We start from the raw sequence: 20,821 nt of genomic DNA on the forward strand, positions 1-20,821 counted from the left end.
TCTACCTGACCCCGGCTCTGAACAGTTGGCATTGAACAATTGACAAATGTGCGTAAATTTGTTTCAACGGATCTTCTTGCTAGAAATCCATGTTGCATAGAAACTACCTTTCATTTAAAATAATTATATAGGCTGTTGTACATCACCTTCTCAAATACTCTTGAGAATGCATTGAACAGAGATATTGGAGGGTAATCGCGGACGTCACTAGAATTACCAGATTTAAAAATTGGAACAATATTTGAATATTTCCAAAATACACCCGTTTGCAGCGACAAGCAAAACAACTTCTCAAAAATAGGAGCAAACATTTCGCCGCAGTCCTTTACAATAAGAGTGCGAATACCATCGCATAATGTTTGCTAATAAATTATACGCTTTTGAATAATTAAAAAATATTAAATGAACGCTAGCTGGAAATAATTATAATTCCTATTTGTATAGCGTTTCCAAATTAGCAAGAATATGTATTTAATAACGGAATGTTCGTTCGACTGTATTAATTAGATAATAGAAGTTGCACTGATGTAACTGTTTCATAACAACAAAGTAAAAAAAATAGTTTAACAACAACGCGGTGCGTTGACCGCAGTACTTGAAAGCTAGGTTTGTACACAAAAAATTGAGATAAACTAACAGAGCTAGAGGCTCTTGGTATTGTTCTATAAACGAGGTGACATTGATTATTGTAGTTGATGCTTTCGATTATTCTTCTAGATAGCCTGAACTATATATTTAATTACAGGAGCACAGGGAGCAGTGTGAAAAAAAGAAACTTGCTTGCGAGTACTGCAAATTGGAACTGAAAGGCGATAATGAAGTGAGTATGAGTTATAAACGTCAAAACGGACATTTGACTTCATTCTGAGAGTACCATGTTAAAAGAAAGTGTCTATCCACCCGGCAGCAAAGATAATAATTTCCCCCAGATTCTACTGGCTGTCGCCCCTCATTGGCAGGGCCAATCAGTTCATGGAACGACGTTTTGTCGATAAGCAGTGTTTCATCGCCAGCTTAGATTAGCTCTATTCTGTAGTGAACCGCCCCAGACTGTCGTCTCCAAGCGGCGTTAACGGGTGGGCCGAGTGGGTTATCACGAACTCCAGTGACGCGCGACGAAACGTCCCTACATAGAGCAATTCGCGTAACGAGTGTTAATAAAACGTGTTAATTAAGCGTGTTTCCGCGAAATGCCGGAATAATAAGAAAGGCAGTATGCTAACGGCAGTCGTCGCATGATTTCAGACCACTAATGGGAGATGACTGCCTGTACAATTTGGAGGAAATATTCTGCCGGATGCGAGGAGAGCAGACACTGCCATGTTTAGATTGTTTAGGGCGGCGCGAAACGCACTTATTGTTTTCACGCACGAAAGTATCAATTGTTCATCTAGTTCTGGCCAGACAAAGATTGATCTGTGCAGATTGGAACTTATTTTTAGTGGGGTCAAATTATTCATTAGGGGCAGCTTCCTTTCAGAAAAGGAATCCTTCGTTTCCACTACCATCGTGGCAAGGGAAGTTCTAATACTGGATGTGACACAGGCTAGACTCGATCGCAGCGCCGCCGTTTTCAGCGCCGCGGCAACTCCAGTATGAACTCCGGGAGCGTAACATAAGACAACGGAGAAGATGAAACTCACACTGTGCAGCGAATTCCTCGTGAACGGCCCTATACAGGAGGCGCACCGGAGTGGAAAAAGAACAAAACAAGAAGATAAAGATAGGAGTGCTGGGCAGGAATGCTAAAAGCCCGGACAGCTTGCTTGTTTCGCACGAGGAGATGAGCGCGTTGTCCGCTCTTAGAAATAGGGGATGAACAGTGATACATCCCTTGTCTCATATGTAGCCCCCCAAAACTACATTTCGTCGTTCTGTCCACTGACGTCGAGCTGACGATAGCAACTTTTACGAGCAGCGTTATAGGTGTTGGATATTACGTACTAAATAGCTTATGTGCGCATCAAAGACTGAAAAAAGATCACTGAAGTTTTGCAGCAGGGTCAAAACCTTTATTTTCTTACTGCAGCCTTTAATGAGTGCATTAGCTATTTTAATAGCTAATGTACTCATTAGCTATGTACATATTAGCTATTAATGAGTAAATATATGATGTACTTAATAGCATACGCGCTCATCTGTTTAACTCTTTTAATAAGTTGTATCGCTCGACCATCAAGCCTCTTAAAAGTTGGTATCGCCAGCTCTACGTCGGTGGACAGAACGTCGAAATGTAGTTTTGAGGCGTTCCATATGAGACAAGGGGCGTGCCCCTGTACACCGGCTATTTCTGAGAGTGTTGGCATCTGCTTGGTTGCGTGTTTTGACACCGCGGTAGTAATTAGGCAACTACTGACCAAGACGAGCGGCTGGCCCTCAAGTAACTTGCATCTACTCAAGAAAATGCGAGGCTAGCACTCGCGTTTTTAAATGCTCATTTAAAAACGCGTGTGGCCAGCTTCTCGCGTTTTCGATTATGATTGTAATATTATAAAGGCTGTCCCCAAACATTTTTCATATCCTTCATACTATAAATATGTACAGAGCGCGACACTGTTAGCGCGAACAAGTGATCGCCGGTTTTTCCAGTTTTTCTCTTTGAAACCAGAGAATGTCATTCAAGTTATTGTTGCTACGGAAAGAGCTAATTTAGTTCTGTAATGTAAGCCATAAAAATCCGGGCTTGCTAATACTATTTAGAAGTAAAATGCGAAAATGCGCCGACGTCGTGTTCGCGCTAACAGTGTCGCGATGTGTACCATACATTGACGAGCTGAGAGATTTCTTCGTGCCCGTTTTCGCGGAATGTACGATACAAAACGCGTACAGTATGGCCTGTTTGGAATAATTTCGAATATACAAGGTCCAAATGTAGCGCTAGCAGGTGGAACCAGACGCCAAAGTTTCGCAAGGAGTCGTTATATCGTTAAAAAGTTCGATAGTTTGGGAAATTTTTAATGGTAAATTGGTGGCCGAAAAAGCCTACGAATACATGGGCCTGAATGGCGAAAACTAGGGAGAATAAGCCCCGTTTTCTTATTGAAAGGCTTAAAGGGGCACTGACACCCCAAAGGTCGTATTTGTTTTTATTGTCTAAAACGATGCAAGTTGCAGTCATAGAAACGCAAAAAAAACCGCATCGCGAAAAAAAATTTTCCCGCGCGCGCGCGTGCCTTTTTATTTTTGGCGTTTGATTTTCCCGCCTCTCGCCTCCTCGCTTCTTTTGATCGGTGACGTCAAGAATCATGAAATTTAGAAGTTTTGTAGGCGACATCTCTATAACATTTAATTACGGCAATCCTAAAACATGTTTTTTAACGCAATTGCGAACGCACTACGGCCCTTCTTTTCGAAATACCAAAAATCGGGAGTTCGTTGTGGTGCCGTCTCCTGGATTTGTATCCTCCAACGGAAAACAGGCGACACCGCTCAAAACCGGTCCGCCGCAACGCCGGCAATCGCTCCTTTCCTCCTCGCTTTGGGTCGCCATGGCAACAGCAGGGAGTGGTGAAAGGAAGTGGACTCTCAGGTCTCCGCAATTTCTGACGTCAAGGCACCGGCGCCGATCGCGCGGGAACTTCGAATTCGGCATTTGGAAATTGTTTTTTTACTTCACAAATGCTGAATTCCCAAATTTCAAATTTTGAGGGTAATGTCCCGGCATTGTTTTCAATCGTTTCGGATAATAAAAAAAAATATGATTTTGATGTGTCAGTGCCCCTTTAAAAGATCAGTAATCTTTTGAATAAGATAACGGTTAGTTCCAAAACTGGAGCCTCGTACAGACCGCTAGCGCTACATTTTGTTTGGCCGGAAACTGAACGTTCTGTGATTCATTTTGCTGGTGAAAATATCCTTGCTACTGTGGTTTGTTGCACGCTGTAGATAAAATGTCGCCTCTTAATATCCAAGTATCGTTAATTTTGATCTCGCAGAAAAACGAGCACCTTGAAATCTGCGAAGACGCTTCGATTGAATGTGCTTTTAAAGAGTTTGGATGCAGCGAGAAAGTGAGTATATTGTGCTTCGTTACATAAACAGGTTTTATACTCTCAATTCTTTAGCTGGATTTATACACGTACATAGATGTATAAAATATTTCTTGGCACCCATGTTCAACAAGTTCCTTAATTTTTTTAGTAACGCATTTTACCTTCAGTTGATACCTCGGAAGATAGGCGCTCGTATAGTGTTTCAGCCCAGACAAATATGTTCAAAAATACATTTAGACCAATACCTTGCAGTGGAGAAAGCATATTGATAAATATGGTGTTTTTCGATAGACCGCAATCCAGAAACCCTTGTAGTTAACGAACACATGTAGCATAGATCAATTATCAGGACGAATAGAGCTTAGCGGCGTTCTATAATAAAGAGCAAGAGCCAGCATGCTAATAATTCATGAGCCTCAACTCACACACGTTTTAAATACCCTGTCTAAGATATATCGGCATTAAGCCAAAGGGACACTTGTGACTTTGTTGAGCTGTGTGTGTTTGCACAAATAAGACAAAAGTTGTTCTCCGTAAAATTTGACAACGAAAAAGTTTATTTTGGTAATATTTTAAGCTTTAATATAGCTAATGCGTAACCACTAGATATTGCTCATATTACAAGCTATTTGAAACAAGCGTTTTAAGGCCCCAAGAAAAGAGATGCAGGAACATAAGAAGGACCCACAAAATGCACTTCTTAATCAAGTGATGTTTGTGAGTATACGTTCTTTTTCTGTTGTGTTTCTTGTATAGGCGTTTAGTGGCCTGTCTAGTGCACTCGTATGTGGAGCGTTCCGTGGGCCGTTCGCCAAATTGTATCATCGGAAAGTACGCGTTTCTCAGAAAGAGTTTGTCACGTTGGTGTCTGCCAAGAAGCCTATTTAGAAAAAAACAAAAACAGCCTAAAAACGTTTGGTATATTTAGATTCTTAATAACCTTTATTAATAAACTAATTAATAAATAAGTTTCATGTAATGGTTTTACTTACTTTTTTATCATTGAAAACTACGATATCAGCGGGCCAATGGAACTTTAATTTAAGTGGTCCAATTTATTCAATGGGGTGCCAATGACAGCACAATATTGTAAAACATTAGACGCCTGTTGGCACTTCATTGGAAGTGGTATCCAACTTATCCAAAATGGTGCCAATGACTGCCCAATATATGAGAACATTGGATACCCATTGCCACTTTGTTGTAAATGGTATCCAATTTATCCATTGAGGTGCCAATGACCGTCCAATATTGGGCGACATTGGGAGCTCATTGGCACTTCGTTGGAAGTTGTATCCTATTTATGCAATGGGGTGCCAATGACTGCCCAATATAAAACAACATTAGGATCCCATTGGAAATTTATTGAAAGTGGTATCCAATTTATCCGTTGGGGTGCCAATGACCTTCTGATATTGGGCGACATTGGAAGCTCATTACCACCACATTGGAAGTGGTTTCCGATTTTTCCAATAGGATTCCAATGGTTTCCCAATATCGGTTTCCCAATATCGGTCATAGAAAAGATAAAGCGGGCCAATCATTGCTCATTTTCTCAATACATTTTCAATATTGGTTACAGAGATAACACAATGGGCCGTTAATGGCCCTCTTTTTCCGAGATATGCCCAATATTGAACCAATGGCCTCTGCTGCTTGGGGAGTGTTTGTTTTATTGTGTTTCCTATTACAGAAGGCGATAGACACAATTTCGGAGCTTCAACAAAAAATAAAAGATATGGAGCGGCGCAACGTATGTATATTCATTTTCAGTAAACAACAATATAGTTAAATGTTTTTACTAGAAATGCACGTGCAACTTGTATAGACTTAAGCAGTACGATTGAATCTTTGTTAAAAAGGCTTGCGAGTGTACTAACATTGAACAGTGCACCGTTCTCAATATGATCCGGATCAGCTTCGCCCGACGATCAAAAACAAAACTGCCACGCAGAGAAATTTCTTCAAGCATGTAGGAATGAACTCTTCATGTGCAGGTTTTACTCGTAGCACTTGCGAGAAATATTAATTTCTCATTTCAGAGACTTTAAGGATTTACAAATTCCATGCTCCGTGCGAGGTTAGGGGCATTAACATACGATCATATCAGATATGATTTGGGTTAGGAGTCTCTTCACCTCATGTTAACCTCAATCGGGTACCGTGAGTCTGCACAAATGTTACTGTGCTAAAATATGGCCCACGGCCTTGTACACGTTTCTAAAAAAAAAATATAATTTAACAAATTTCAAACATTTTAGCTTAGAAATTATTCAATTAGATTACTTGATTACTAAATAATAAAGTAATTGTTCGTTACTTGAAAAGGTAGCCGTTACTTTTCCGATTTCTTGATTCTCAAGGCGTCAGATTTTTTTTGGCGGTTTGAAAACGGGTTTTTTTATCTGTTCAATATTGCATTAGGATCCACAAATCATACACTAATTATCTTCTTAAGCAAGCAATCTTTTATGAATTACCCTTCTATCGGAAACTTGGTTTGATGATTTATTTGTACAGAAACTTGTAGGAACAAAGGCGCCTTTAGAAAGGAGAGAGAGAAAAATAATAACTGTTGGAAGTAATTTTGATACTTCCGAAAGTAATGAAAAAATGTTTGCCATTACTTGGTAATAAATGTATATAAATGATTAAAATTGCTACAAAATATTTTCAAGTACAAGTAAATTCATTAATTGTAGTGGGTACCGCACAGGTGTGAATAGGGGTAGTGTCAGGACCTCAGCGGCTCGCATGAGGAGCCTGGTATAGGTCGCGACAGGTGTCGACATTGGTGCTTCTTGGGAAGGTTGGTAGAGTTGGGAGCATGCACCGTCATAGGCAAGTTGCGATCGTTTGTAAACGCCTTGAGCAATATCTCTGAAGCTTTGCGGGCTGCAACGAATTTCTACCATCGTGACGGCTGCCGCACCGTGATTGTTTACGCATGCAGCCTCAGAAGCTCCCATTGCCGAGTCACCTCGGTCCTAACACTACCCCACCCTCTATTCTCGTAGACTGTAGAATCGTCTCCAGCCCTCCTCCTCTTTTCTCATCTCACATGCTGTCTATGATGATTTAATTCCACCCTCTTCAATTCAGTTCTGCAACTCTAAGCCAAATTTCTTATGAACGCAATTTTCGGCGTTCTGTGCCTTCGCGATGTAAATATAAAAATTGCGATGTAAAATCGCGTTGTAAATATAGGGATACGGAATTCGCAAAGGCATGGACATAAAGTCAAATTATCATGATTATATTTATTTATGTATGGATAAACAAGGAAATGCATCCTTCAGTGAACATAATTACGACTGTTTATTTTCTTCCAGATGTCTCAGCAGGAGGAAGCGAAAACTGAAAAAGCGAAGCTAATAAAAAAAATACAAGAACTGGAGAACCGTCAGGTAGAGCCAAATACATTTCACTGGAATAATATTTAAATATTTCTTCGTTTTGTAACCTACCTTTATTATTAATATTAAAAATAATAACAATAATCATAATAATAATCTTTATATTCGTGTGCCGAGAAACCACCCGAATGTTTTCACTTTAGCGCACAAAGAACGTGTAAACACCAAATTTACACAATACAAACAAACATATCAGAGATGGGTAGCGATCGCTTGCAATTTCTTGTGGTAAACAGAAAAAAATCACTGAATATTCCGATACCTGGATGGTCAAAGAGGTCGAACTGTCATTGTATGCGTGACAAGGGGACCTGCAGATAGTCTTGACATAAAAATTACAGTGATTCCAAGTCCAACGGGATGGGACATGCATTTGATTGCATTTGATTAAAGCGAATCATTATGTATAATTATATTTACTATATTGAGCAAAAAAAATATTTGCATTCTGTCCTTCTGTCAGACAGTGACTTCAGCAAGAACCTATCTAGAAGAAAGTTCTAAAGAAAATAAAAGCGGCGCTGAAGATTGCGATCGTAAACGATGCGTTTTTGTACACTTTATATTTTTGTTGACTGTGTTTCTAACAACTAATTTCAAGATACAGAACAGAATTCAAGCGTTGACCTAACTAGAGAGCAAAATAAACAAATAATGCAGGCAGGGTTTTTAAATTTCTGCAGAATGCAAGATATCAGTCAGTTAAAGTTTGTAGTTGTTGTTCCTCCTGGTGGTGTGGGAGGCAGGTTCCGCTCCGATGGTCTGGAGCGTGGTGGCACGAACGTCGCTGAATGACGGGTCGACTCGCTGCTTGTAGAGAACTATGTGCATTTATTTACACTCCAGTTACAGGTCCCAACTTCGGAGACCATCCTGCCTTGTCTAAAGTCTCGACCCAATTTCTCTTAATCAAATCCAAAGTCCGAATCCCTCAAAATCCTCTCCGCACTTCTTTTGTAGGCCCTTAGGGGCCTCCTTTCCCCTAAAGAACCGACCAATCTCTTCAAATTCCACCACTCACACGTGGTACACTGTTCTCCAATGGTCGGCGAGCTGTTATCCCGGCGCTCCAACCGCCAAACCCAAATTTCTCGTAGAGTTGTTCTCTGCAATTTTCCCAGTCTAACTGGCGCCAACCGCTAAATTATTGCATCGGGCAAAAAGGAAAATTTTACACTAAGCGGCAAAACCCTCTACATACACGCACATTCGCTAATAAGCCACAAACATCTTCAAGCGCGGGCTCTCCCGGTCCCGGTCCGAGCAGACTCCCGAAACCCGAGACGTTTCTTAACGACCGTGGGGGAACGGCTCCCGCATTGCGGCCGCTCTGGCCCCGCCGACACAAGCATAGAAAGCTAAAAAAAAAAACAATGCCGACTGAACTCTGGAAAGAAAAACTTTCCTAACAAGAGAAAACACTTTAATTAATAAGCATGACTTCTATATACTTAACTTCAGTCCCAACATCTTTGTCGCACTCCCAACAATAGTGGACACATGCGAAGAAAACTTCAGTTCATTATCTATGCTCACGCCAAAGTCTCTTAAAACAAAGGTGTGTTTGATTGAAAATACTTTTAATACATAATAGGTATACAATACTTTACGACGTCTGCACAGGGACAGGACGTTTATTTTGAAAGGGTCAGTGACAAGCTTTTAACTTTTCATCAGTGAACCATGCGTGACTCATCATTTTGTAAAGTTTCGAAGTCGAAAAGGGTATGCACATTTATAAAAAAGCTTAATGTCATCTGCAAAGAACGACAACTCGGCATTTTAAATAGATGAGACCACATCAATTACGAAGATAAGAAATAAACAGGGTGAAGTATAGATCCCTGGAGAATGCCGGAATTGGAAAAAACGACTATTACCTATTCGAACACGGTTGGGGCGAAATGATAAGTAACTTTGAAACAATTCGCACAACCCTGCACAACAATCATATAAAAATAATTTATGTAATAACAAGTCATGGCTTACTTTATCAAACGCTTTTACATTTTAAAATATATAAAATCAATCTGACCACTGTTCATAACAACAGGGAAACAGAAGTTAAAAAAGGTGCACAAATTACTTTCAACTGACTGTCCCGTCAGAAAGCCGTGATGACAACCTAGAAATTTCAGGCGGTAGTAAGAATAAATTCGGTTATGCATTACACGTTCAAACACCTTAGAAAACCTAAACAACAAAGCTATGGGGCGATAGTTATTTGTAACAGAAGTGTCACACCCTTTGAAAGTAGGTACAATCACCGCGTTCTTCCAAAACGATGGAAAAACACCGGAACTAAGGGAGAGGTTAAAGATGTGCTTCAAAATAGGTTAAACAATTCATGACAGCCTTAATAACAAAAAAGGAACTGAGTCAGCTCCAAGAGATAATTTTTGTTTTAGTGTCTTTATAGCTTCAGCGATTTTTTCGATATTTACTGTAATACCCGACAAAAAGGCATGGCATTTCATTTCAATACTCTTAGGCTGAACTTTTTTTTTTTTTTTTTAACGGTGGAGCAACAGTCACTGAAGTAATCGGCAAAGATATCTCCAACCTCTACAGGGTCGGAATCATAGTTATCGTTATGTGAGCGGTCGCGTAGTCAACGAATTTGGCTAGTATCGCGCGAGTGCTGTTTTCCAAACCTCCAAAAATCTTTTGGGATTCGGTTCAAGCAGCACTCTATTTGGTCAAGGTTTAAGCGCTTATCTTTAGAGTACAAATTTTTAGCTAAAGCACGATGAATGCTAAACTGAGTATACCATAAATCAGGCACGTAGCCCGGGGGGGGGGGGGGGGGGGGGGGGGGGGGGCAGGGGGGGCATGGGCCTGCCCCCCCCCCCCCCCTCCCACAAAATCTTCAATTTCGCTGGGACCCCTCCTCTTCTCATTCCCCCTCATACAGCATTGTGTCATAGGCGCCCCCCCCCCCCCCCCCTCTCTCTCGAAACAAAATGCTGGCTACGTGCCTGCCATAAATAATTGCCAGTTCGTTTAAAGAGTTTGTGAACGCGAATTTGTTTTACTACGCAAACATGTTTTTTAAATCTTCGGAAAACCATTCGGGATAAATTGAAGGCCTGAAAATTCGCTGAGGCACAAAATTATGAAGAACGTTTTTAACAATCGTCGAAAACGTCTCAGTCATCGTTTCCGTGTCAGTAATTGCAAGAACCCCGTTCCAATCAGTTTTTGAAGTATCTGTATGTGCCAGGATAATCTAATTGGGCATAGTTGTCAGTGGAGTAATTACGGGATGTTGGTCTTATTTCGTGGAAGGTAGAAGATAACCTCGAATGGTGGTGAAACTCACCTATTCGCACTAAGTAATTGATTACAGGGGTCACAGAATTGACTGATATGTTACATAAAACAAGGTTTAGAACATTTTCAGCTCTATTTTAATTGGGTTAAGTTAATGAAGACAACAGTAGTTCATGAACGAATGTTACCATGAAGCCTTGTTTGATGTTATAGGATTGTTGGCATTAGCAAACCTCAGCGGACAGTCCACTCCTGGATGAATAAATCTCCATACATCTGTAATTTATATTTCTAAAAATGAATTTGTTTACGAAGTGTCCTTACAAAAATAGACATGGGCGTCCTGTGTTAATACTAGTGCCATTCAATTATTCCTATGTTCATCCTATAAATTCTGTAGACAGTTCATGAACCATTTATGGACCGCTGGTTTGTCATAGAACGGCCGTAAGAACAATATAAGAATATCAAGATACAAAAGCATTTTTCATTTCTTCCCATTGCCATGCTGTGGCCCTGGTGAGTCCATGGGCACCTTAGTGCCTCTCTATAGTGTGAGCAATAAATAGATTGGTAGATTAATAAAGGGATGCCGGTAGGTATTAATTAGTTCTAGGGAGGTGTCCGAGTTAAAAAGTTGTTAATTAAGCGCCGGGCATCAATATGTTACATTGATGTCTAGAGACATGTCCAACTTCAGGGCATATTCCATGTGGAGGTGGAAGTGTTCAGTATGTACCGAAATAATCCTTACCTTTTGTTATCTCCTTTTGTTATCTGTTATCTTATTCGAAATATGATAACAACGCCACCCTTTAGCGACGAATTGAAATATGAAAGTGGCTTTGTACGGCTAATGCTAGAGATACTTAATGTTCCCAGAGTACCGACACTACCAGGCTCGAGGTGCCAAGATGGCGGCTCAATGTTGTTTTCTTTACTGTGGTCATCATGAGCTTTTAGAAAGCATGTTTTTGCACAAAAGAGAGAAAAAAAAAGCTGTTTTCCTGCGAGCTTTTATTGGAAATTAGTACAAAAATGACCGTCGCGTGATGTTTTTTTAGAATATTTAGTTTAGAAGGCTTTGCGGCAGAATTAATAGTGTTTTGTTACAAGCCTGTCTCACCGGTGGTTTCAGGTAGCGGGTCTCTAGCTGAGCGCGTCCTAACTTCGGTAGCAATTCGCGGCGCGTCCGCTTGGGGGTCGAGGTTGGCATCCCTGAAATCCATTCTACCGTATTTGCTTAGGCGCCAAAATGACCGTTCAGAGCCAATATAGAAGAGTCGCAGCGGACGCAATCGAATGCGATACTCTCGAACCAATACAAGCAACTGTGCAACTGTGCAGTTCCCCGAATGGTCGCTGCGGGAGAATTGGCGGCGTTGCGATCACTAGTATTTCGGTTCTCGAGTACGGATCGGTGCCACATTTTCAGGGCAGGCTCAATGGAAGTTTCCCAACTGGGTTGTTTGAGTAACATTCGTCTCTGCGGACCCCGTAGCTATACCCCCTGCAGACTGAGTGGCTTCTCTATGGACCCCGTTGGGGCTTCGTGGACACCCTGTATTGCTTCTCTGCAGGCAACATAAGGACCCTGTGTAGACCCTGTATAGCTTCCCTGCGACCCCGCAGGTGCTCTCTTTTAGATCTTGAATGGGTTCTTTGCAGGCACCCTATAAACACCTTATGGATCCTGTGTAGACATCCTGTAGGGTCCGTATAGACTCTATAGCAGTGGTCTCAAACTCATTCGAGTGCGGGGGCCAGACAGCCCACACCGGAAAGGTCGCGGGCCAACGTAAGAGGGGGGGGGGGAGGGGTGGAGTTTTAAAGAGAAGATACGTCGCCCTCACACTTTTCGTAAAATCACAGTTTTGCCGGTAACGTCTTTCGATTTCGTTTGTTTTGTGACCACTTTGGGCCCTGACCTGATGTGATAACAAGAATTAAAATTACAGCGTCCCGCCAACGTGCTGGCATTTCTAATTGAACAAGAGAAGTACACCGTCGTTCCCGTTGCTCAATTTGCGCAGGAATTAACCAAGCTCAACATGCCTCTAAAAAAACAGTCAGCTAATTTGAGAGTTGTTGCTTTCCGACGATTTTTATTACAACACTTTGAACTATTACTTGTAATTTAATGTTGAAATTTTTTTGAAGGCTAGAATCCTGAGCCCGTAGCTCTATGTTTGGCAGTTGCTCAGGACTGCTGATCGAGAGTTCGCGCAGCCCAGATCCTTCCTTTCATAGGTGAAAACTTCGGGGGGGGCAGAGGACAGAGCCTTCCCCCCCCCCCCCCCCCCCCCCCCCCCCGGGCCCGGGCCGTGATCCTCACCGAGACGCTGTTTACGTGCCATGGTATGTAAACAAAATAACGCCCACGTTGCCTTTACCGACAAAATACATGGGAAATGGAATTCCAGCGTGCTCCAGTTCTGGCACGCTGGAATCTCCAGTTCTCGTAGCAATCTCCAGTTCTGGCGAAAAGGTAACGCGCAGCACCCCCCCCCCCCCCCCCCCCCCCCCCCGGGAAAATGGAAAGTCTACGCCACTGCATCCTTCAACGAATAGCTCGCGCTTGCAGCCTAGTAGCGGAATCGTTGTACATTAAAAAAAAAGCTGGGAGGCAGAACATAAAGTGAAACAAAGGGAAAATGAACAGAGAAAAGTACAAAATATTTGAATATCTTAAAAGACCAGAGCTACTTTTCGAGCGAAAATGAATAGACGACATGAGATCACTATGGTCCAATACGATATTTTCTACGGCGCGTTTCTAGCGCTCGAGACATGGGAATCGGGACTCTGAGCCGGTTGCCTGCGGGCCGTGTACCATCGAGTCGCGGGCCGCGTGTTTAAGACCCCTGCTCTATAGGGTGTCTTAGTGTAAATATGGTAAAGGATGACTTTACATCGTCACTAGAGTAGGACGTCCATAGAAAGTTCGTTGGCCAATAATAGGGCGGCCATAGGATGACTACAGGAAGGCAACAGTAGTCGTGGTCTGCCTATAGGTTCTTCCCAAGGACGCTGCTCTAAAGAACGTCTTCGGAGTGTCCATAGATATTTTTGTAAGGGTCTTGAATTGTTTTATAGAATTTACTTCATCGGACAGTGGTAGAAAATATTAGTTTCCAACCAGATACTGTAAGCCCATCGCATGCCTTAATCTCTACCCAGACACACTCAGAATATGATTCCAGGTCAGAACGACGATGTGACCAAAGAAATGTATCGGTAGCAATTGAAACGCCACCACCAAACATTTGACCAGTAGACTACTAATCCCGATCCCGGAAACACACTTCGAAACTAGGAGTAAAATATCTGTTATCGGGTATCCCATTACAGAACCAAGTTTCCCCGAGGCCGAAAAACGTCAAACTTCTGTTGCCACTATGTTGGGCATGAACTCGTCAGCCTTCGGTCGCAGGTTACTCAAGCGTTGACAGCAGACACCAAGCGTTGCAGCCATTCTCGCGTGGTACCATTTTCTCATTTGTAACACGCGCATTGTTAAGGCGTCCGAAAAACCGGTGGCAGCTACTGCCCTCGTGCCAAATTTCGGATTTCTTTAGAGCTGCCAACGGTGTATCGTCGCAAGCAAAGTGAACTACGAGTACGATAAAAGTCTAGTTGTCATCCTAGATGAGACAATCGTTCTCCATTCTAGGAAAGGCTCAATCAGGAATACAATGGAAATAACAGATGTGCTCGGGTCAAGCGTGGACACAAATGGCGCGATCCGTCATACCGGGGGAAAACAGCATTCAGCTTGTCCGATTTTGCGGTCCAGACGACGGCTTAGCTCGTCGCCGGGGCTTGACCAGAATGAAACCGTCGTCCGTCGTGCTCGCTGAATTCGCTCCGTCGACACCCCGTCATCCAGAAAGCAGCGTCCGAAAAATACGCTCGTGTCCGGTCGGCTTGTCGAACGATCCGGTAGATTCTCATAACCAAGCGTCGACGAGGTTCGACCTTGCACGTTCTGCGGCAACCGTGTTGACACAGAAGGGGCAAAAACATAGGATGCATTTTTGTGTCCGAGACCTTTGCGGTGAAGCCGTGGAATTTGGTCGAGAACGTTCTTGCGCAGCTACAGAACTTTAGAGCGAAGACTTCGGTTTTCCGCTCTCGGAATTCAGGGATTGATCGTCCTGTTGTCCATGACACGCATAAAACTCTCTGGAATGGACAGGCATTCTTGCGCTGCAATTGACTGACCCTCCAGGGCGTTCAAAATCTCATTGGCGGTTGAAGCAGAATCGCCAGCAGCGTTCGGTGATAGGTAGGGTTCTGCGTTTTCGTTTTTTATTTTTAGAAAATTCGGCGTACCTTTTTTGGTTTTTATTTGAAAAGTAAATTTTCAGTTTTTATCGATGAATATATATATTAATGAAAAATTTCCGGTTTCTTTCGGTGAATATGTGCTGCGAAATGCACTCTTTTTCAGCATGTCTGTCCAAAGTATACTAGGCGCATATTTTTCATATCGGTTCCTTTCTTTTCAATTTCACTTAAACGATTCAGACAGTGTACGGATTCCCATTTCATGTGAAGTGCAGACTTGGCGTTCTCTTCTAGTGGTACTCAAGTCCTACCGTGACCTGAATTAATCGTCGCTGGAAAGCATTCTCAGAGGGGACTAACATGATCTTGGCTTCCACTCGCGTCAGGAGCACACACTTTGCCTAGAGCTCGAAACACATGTACAGCAAGACCGTCCGATAAGACGTCCGATCAGGCAATACGACGGTCGGACGCGGCTGGTTTGGTCGTGTCGCAACGCCGGAACGGCGTTGCGGCATGCGACCGACTGTCCAGGGGTGGTAGCGGTGGTCGGATGGCTGCAGTCAATGACGACGCAGGTTCGCAGGAACGTCATGGGGACGTCAGGATTTTGGGAGCGGGCAATAGAGGAGCGAGGATACGGTTGCGAGTCCCTCTTCCTTTTCTTAGCATTTCCGGGAAGAGGAAGAGAACCCGCGCACCACTTTTTTCAGGGCTCAAAATGAGAGGGGGAACGCGTGCCTGTACCTTCCACTGCATTGCCAAGAAAAGTAGGAAGTGAGGCAACACACACTGGTTACAGAACTGGGCGGAGCCGATCGCAACCGTCCGAACGACGTGTCGCAAGCTCGGTCGGAAGCTGGTGTCTCGAAGAATCGTTTGCGGCGAGTCGGAGCGACGATCGGACGTCGGATCGGACGTCGGATCGAACGCTTTGGTCGTACATGTGTTTCGCGCTTAAATCGCGGAATTCGCGAGCATTCGCGCCGTGATTGTTGTCTACACACGCAGCCTCACGAGTTCCAATTGCCGAGCCGCGCCGGTCCCAGCTCTACCCCATTCTCTATTCTAGTAGACCAGTGTTGTACACGTTCCTGAAAAAAAAGCAAAACAAACGAAAGCTCCTTCCTCGTTCCTTCTAATTTTTGGAACGCGTTCCCGTTACAAGTTCTATATGTGAAAAAGAAACTCGTTCCGGTCACACTAAAAAAAGTGGTATGCATTGCCTCATATACGTTACATTTGTATTCTGCAGATTACCATATTTAACTAGGTCAAGCAAAGTCTTTTAGTTTTGTTTTTATATCTATCCCATCAAATGGCAACATACGAATTCGACTACAGTGGTGGAAGGGCAACAGGAGAAGACAAGCGAAAGCACGTTTTCATTTGTTGATATATTCATTTTTAAAAATCGCAGCTTTAACCATCTTTTGTGCTGGGCAGTTTAGACGAGCCAAATGTGCTGATAACCCACATTGCCACGAGCGTTTTACAACAACCTCACACATTTTAATCTAACAAAGTCCCTTGTTCGAACTTAACAACAGCTGCTTCTTGATGTTGCTGTCCGCAAGACGAGCAAGGGAAGACGAGGGTAGGGCTTTTGGAAGGTCAGACTTGGAAACTACAAGTTCTTCTTTGTGATCATTTATTCTAAAAAAAAGTCGTGCGTCTACTTCGCCACAAAACACTCAGATAGCCGATCACCGCAACTTACAAAGGCAGCTTAGCGAATGACGATACCGAAACATGTTTAGGCCAAAAAACGCAGTCTGAGTTGTGACATTAAGCTATGCAAGAGTGACGTTTGGCATTGCTTAATGACACAACTCAGATCGCGTTTTGTGGTCTAAACATATGTTTCGGCCGCGTCATTCGCTAAGCTGCCCCCGTAAAATTTCGGTGACTGGCTCTCTGAGTGTTGCGCGGGAAGGTAGACGCACGGGCTTTTTTTTAGAGTTGGATTCGTTGTTCAGTTTGAAGGTGGGGGACAAGAAAAGAAGAAATAAATATTATTTTTTTTGTATCTTTTAAGTGACCAATATTTGAGATATAAGGGTGTGTTCCATATCAGGTAACCTGTTCTCTTGTTGTAACTGTAGGTCTCTTTGTGGAAGTTCAATGATGGCTGTAGTCTGCCTTAGATTTTTGGGTGTCTGAGGATTCGTGGAAGCAAAGAAAGTAGCCGAAATTGAATCGTCCCTCTTTATGTGTCTTTTCCTTCGAATAAAACTTGTGCTTTTAGTACCGCAGTCTCGGGCACAAAAAAAAAATAAAAATAATGGGTGTCCACTAGTTCTCCTACACTCGACTGTTACAAAGCGAGGACAACACAAAATAAACCCTAAGATAGGTAACCAATATGTTAACAAGATCATATTCTTCGTAAATATAATGTTTTTATACTTTTAGAATTTCCGCTTAGAAATAAAACACAAAATACCCCACTGGACGAAAAAAATGACCGCATCTTCAAGTGGTGAATGATGTTGACTGGGGCGAATCTCCGGTGGTGCTTGCCTGCGGAGACGGTGAGCCGCAGCATGCCGTGCCTTTCGTTCGTTTTCATACATGTCAGAAAGAGAATGTGTGGTATGGATCGTGGTTATATACGCATTTGAGCATTTGACCGCAGCGCCCTCTCCTGTATAGGCGTTGAGCGGCTACATGTAACGTTTCATCCACGCCATCCCCAGCTCTTGAGTTACTACCACATCTCAGTGCCCCCTACTCGTCCCGCAGTCGTGGCCGAGTGGTTAAGACGATGGTCTAGAAATCCATTGGGGTCTCCCAGCACAGGTTCGAATCATGTCGACAGCGCAAACATTTTTGTTATCTTTACTTTTTTTTTTTGCCCTGCACGAGCTCACGAGCACGAGCACCAGCAAGATGGATGTGAGCACGGACCCCGGACGGACAAGGCTAGACCCTAAAGGGGTATTCACACGAGGGAGAAATCCCGGGGATTTCTGCACGGCACGCGCATCGTGCGACAAAAACGTCAGGCTTTGCGATGGGCAAAAGCCTCGCTTTTTCATCTCGTGATGCGCGCGTGCCCGGGAAGAAATCCCCGGGATTTCTCCCTCGTGTGAATAACACGTTTTCGTCGTGGGATGCGCGTGCCGGGAAGAAATCCCCGGGATTTCTTCCTTTTAAGGAGCTTCGCCCCTGAAAAAGAAACGCCGTTCCTTTTTCCGTTCCAGTAGAAATGTAACGAGTTTCCGTTCCAGTTCCACCGTTGCAAAATGGAACGGCGGCGTTCCTGGAACGCCGTTCCGTACAACACCGCTGTAGACTGTGCACTCTAAAAAAAAAAAGGTGTCAAAGGAGAGTAAGTGCCCTAACTTACTCTACTTTAACTCTCTCTTCATCGAAGTTACTCTTTCGCCACCGCTTCTTTCGATGATACTCTCCCTTAACCCTCACTCGAACTCGAGAGTAACTGTACAGAGAGTTAGTTCCTCCTCGCGGTACCACGGGCTGTCAACAGACGGCGCCGCTATGGGGTCGACGCATGTTCGACGCTGCTCGGCGCAGATTTCTTTTTTTGTTTTTTCTTTTTCCGGGGAAGGATTTTTTTTTTTTCTTTACCCGCTTTTTTTTTTTTTTTTGGGGGGCGGGGGAGGGAGAAGATGGGCAGGGATGTTTTAATAAGTGAGCTAGTACAGCCTACCTTTATTTAATTTTGTCAGCACGCAATTCAAATGTTTTTCTGCAAAACAAAAAAAAAAAAGGTGCAGAATTTACAGGTGATTTTTTGCTGCTCCTTGGTGCATATGCGTCGCCAGCGATATGAGCTCATAGGAACCGCCAAATGGGGCCGCCGATGTCCGCGTCTATGCATCGCCCTCCCGCCGCGGCCAAACGCATGGGACTTTTCGCTTTAGATGATTATAGTTGACTCTATGATCTTGACAGAAAGCTTCGTACACTAACTACGGGTTTATGGACTGCACTTCATGTCAGGTGAAGAACATTTTTTGCCTCCAACATGTCGCCAAGGCACTGATAGTAGACGACAGTGTTGGTTTCGACCTACAGTTTAGCCGGAAGTGAAGTCAGCTGCAACAAGCCTATACTTAGAAGCGCAAGAAAAACAAACAACTGAGCTGGAAGAAGTAGTAGTGCAAACTAGGAGCGGCTACTACCAACTGAATTTTATTTGGAAAACACGAACATATTTGCATACCAGTGGCGTAGCCAGGGGACCGGGGGGGGGGGGGGGGGTTCAAGGGTCGGAACATTCCCGAAATTTCATGGTTGTCCTCTTTACCCCTTCCCCCTTTCCAATGTCAGTATAATTTTTTTGTGTGTGTTTCGTTTCGACAGTCCACTACGGCGAGGGGCTGTGCCCAAAACATACCGAACCAAAACGAAGACGACGCTGTCCGTGGACTGTGGGAAAAATACATCTCCGGCTCCGGCTCTTCGAACAGCTCTCTCCAAACTTGGAGTAACCAAAGCCTTTCTTCAGGCTCGCAGGTGCGAATGGCTTTGTTCCCGACGTCACAAAAGCCGCGAAATCCTGACCTCGAAGGATGCTGGCCTCGCCTCGGGGAATGCAGGCGGCTTAACTAAAGTTCCCCTACTTTTCGAGTGTCGAAGACTCGACCAGCAGCGCAACAAGGAGGGCAGCGCAACAAAACTCCAAAATAGCAGTCCTCTGACTTTACGAACCCTACAATGAGGAGAAAACCGGACGACAAAATAACTAACAGCTTGGCGTTTTTTTTTTTTTTTTTTTTTTTTTTTGTCTTGTATTTTTTTTAGGGTTTAAGCGCGAGACACATGGACGGCAGAATCGTCCGATCCGACGTCCGATCCGACAGTCCGAACGCCGCTCCGAATCGCCGTACGCGACAGTTTGAGACACACGCTTCCGACCTTGCACGCGACACGACGATCCGTTCGGCTCCGCCCAGGAGATCCAAGCACTTCAGCGGAGGTCCGCGTTCATAGATCTCTGGTCCCAGATTGACGGTTCAGCTCGCACGAGCGAAGTTTGGAACTTGTTCTCGCTAGCGCGTGCATTCTTTGCTGGGGCCATCTTTCTCGAATGGGTCAGCGGGATTCACGCGTCCGGCTTCCCCTCGCCCGTCCCGTTATCGTGTTCGCTTCGTCCCGCCAGACTCAGTGCGTCATCATGACGTTCGCGCTAGCTGTGCTGTCATTGGCTGGACGCATCCGACAATCCGTCCGGCGTGCGAAACTATCTGGCGCGTTGGACGCACGTCGGATCGGCCGATCCGACGCCTGAAGCGACCAAATTTTTCGGATCAGGCAGTCGTATTGCCGGATCGGACGTCGGATCGGATGGATTTTTCGCGCATGTGTCTCGCGCTTTACTCGCCTTTACTTATTTAGCTTCAATAATACACAAACAAAAACGCAAAAAAAAACACTAAAAACATCCCCATCATTGAAAAAAAAAGAGAAAAGAAGCAAGAGAGAAAAGCGACAGCCTATGCACTGTTGAAGCAACTTTGGAATGCTTATAATCATTTGGTTTCAAAGCGTACCTAGTTGACTTCTTTAATCGCTGAAGTGGGTAGTGTTTACATGCTTGCGTTCAGCACGTGAGTCGTGGAACTTCCTCTACGTATATAGACTTTAAAAAATGAGTTCAAGAGCCAAGCGGTTCTTGACTTTTTTTTTTAAGAATGATTATTGACCTACAACTTCAAGCGTGTCATCAACGTCTCCAACAGAACCAGCAGACTCACGTCACGCAGCATAGTCCGCCCTAGGCGACAGCGATGTTGTGGCCAACGACGCCGGTCGCCAATCTCCAGCCTGTGCGGAGCATTCGTTTTGTTACATGAACTTCCTGGGGAAGTACTGGTTTTG

The 20,821-nt window shown here is 43.8% G+C and overlaps 1 protein-coding gene across 1 annotated transcript in view; it reads left to right on the forward strand.

Moving 5' to 3' along the window:
* LOC121046074 (TNF receptor-associated factor 6-B) overlaps nt 1–20,821 on the forward strand; it is a 46,405-nt gene that overhangs the window by 14,356 nt on the left and 11,228 nt on the right. The window contains exons 3-7 of the mRNA XM_040499772.2: nt 746–820; nt 3,936–4,010; nt 4,641–4,709; nt 5,686–5,745; nt 7,325–7,399. Of these exons, the coding sequence (XP_040355706.2) occupies nt 746–820; nt 3,936–4,010; nt 4,641–4,709; nt 5,686–5,745; nt 7,325–7,399 (354 nt within the window). The remainder of the gene's footprint in view (nt 1–745; nt 821–3,935; nt 4,011–4,640; nt 4,710–5,685; nt 5,746–7,324; nt 7,400–20,821) is intronic.

This window comes from Ixodes scapularis, unplaced genomic scaffold (genome assembly GCF_016920785.2).
Source record: "Ixodes scapularis isolate PalLabHiFi unplaced genomic scaffold, ASM1692078v2 PGA_scaffold4__175_contigs__length_147842914, whole genome shotgun sequence".
Taxonomy (NCBI): Eukaryota; Metazoa; Arthropoda; class Arachnida; order Ixodida; family Ixodidae; genus Ixodes; species Ixodes scapularis.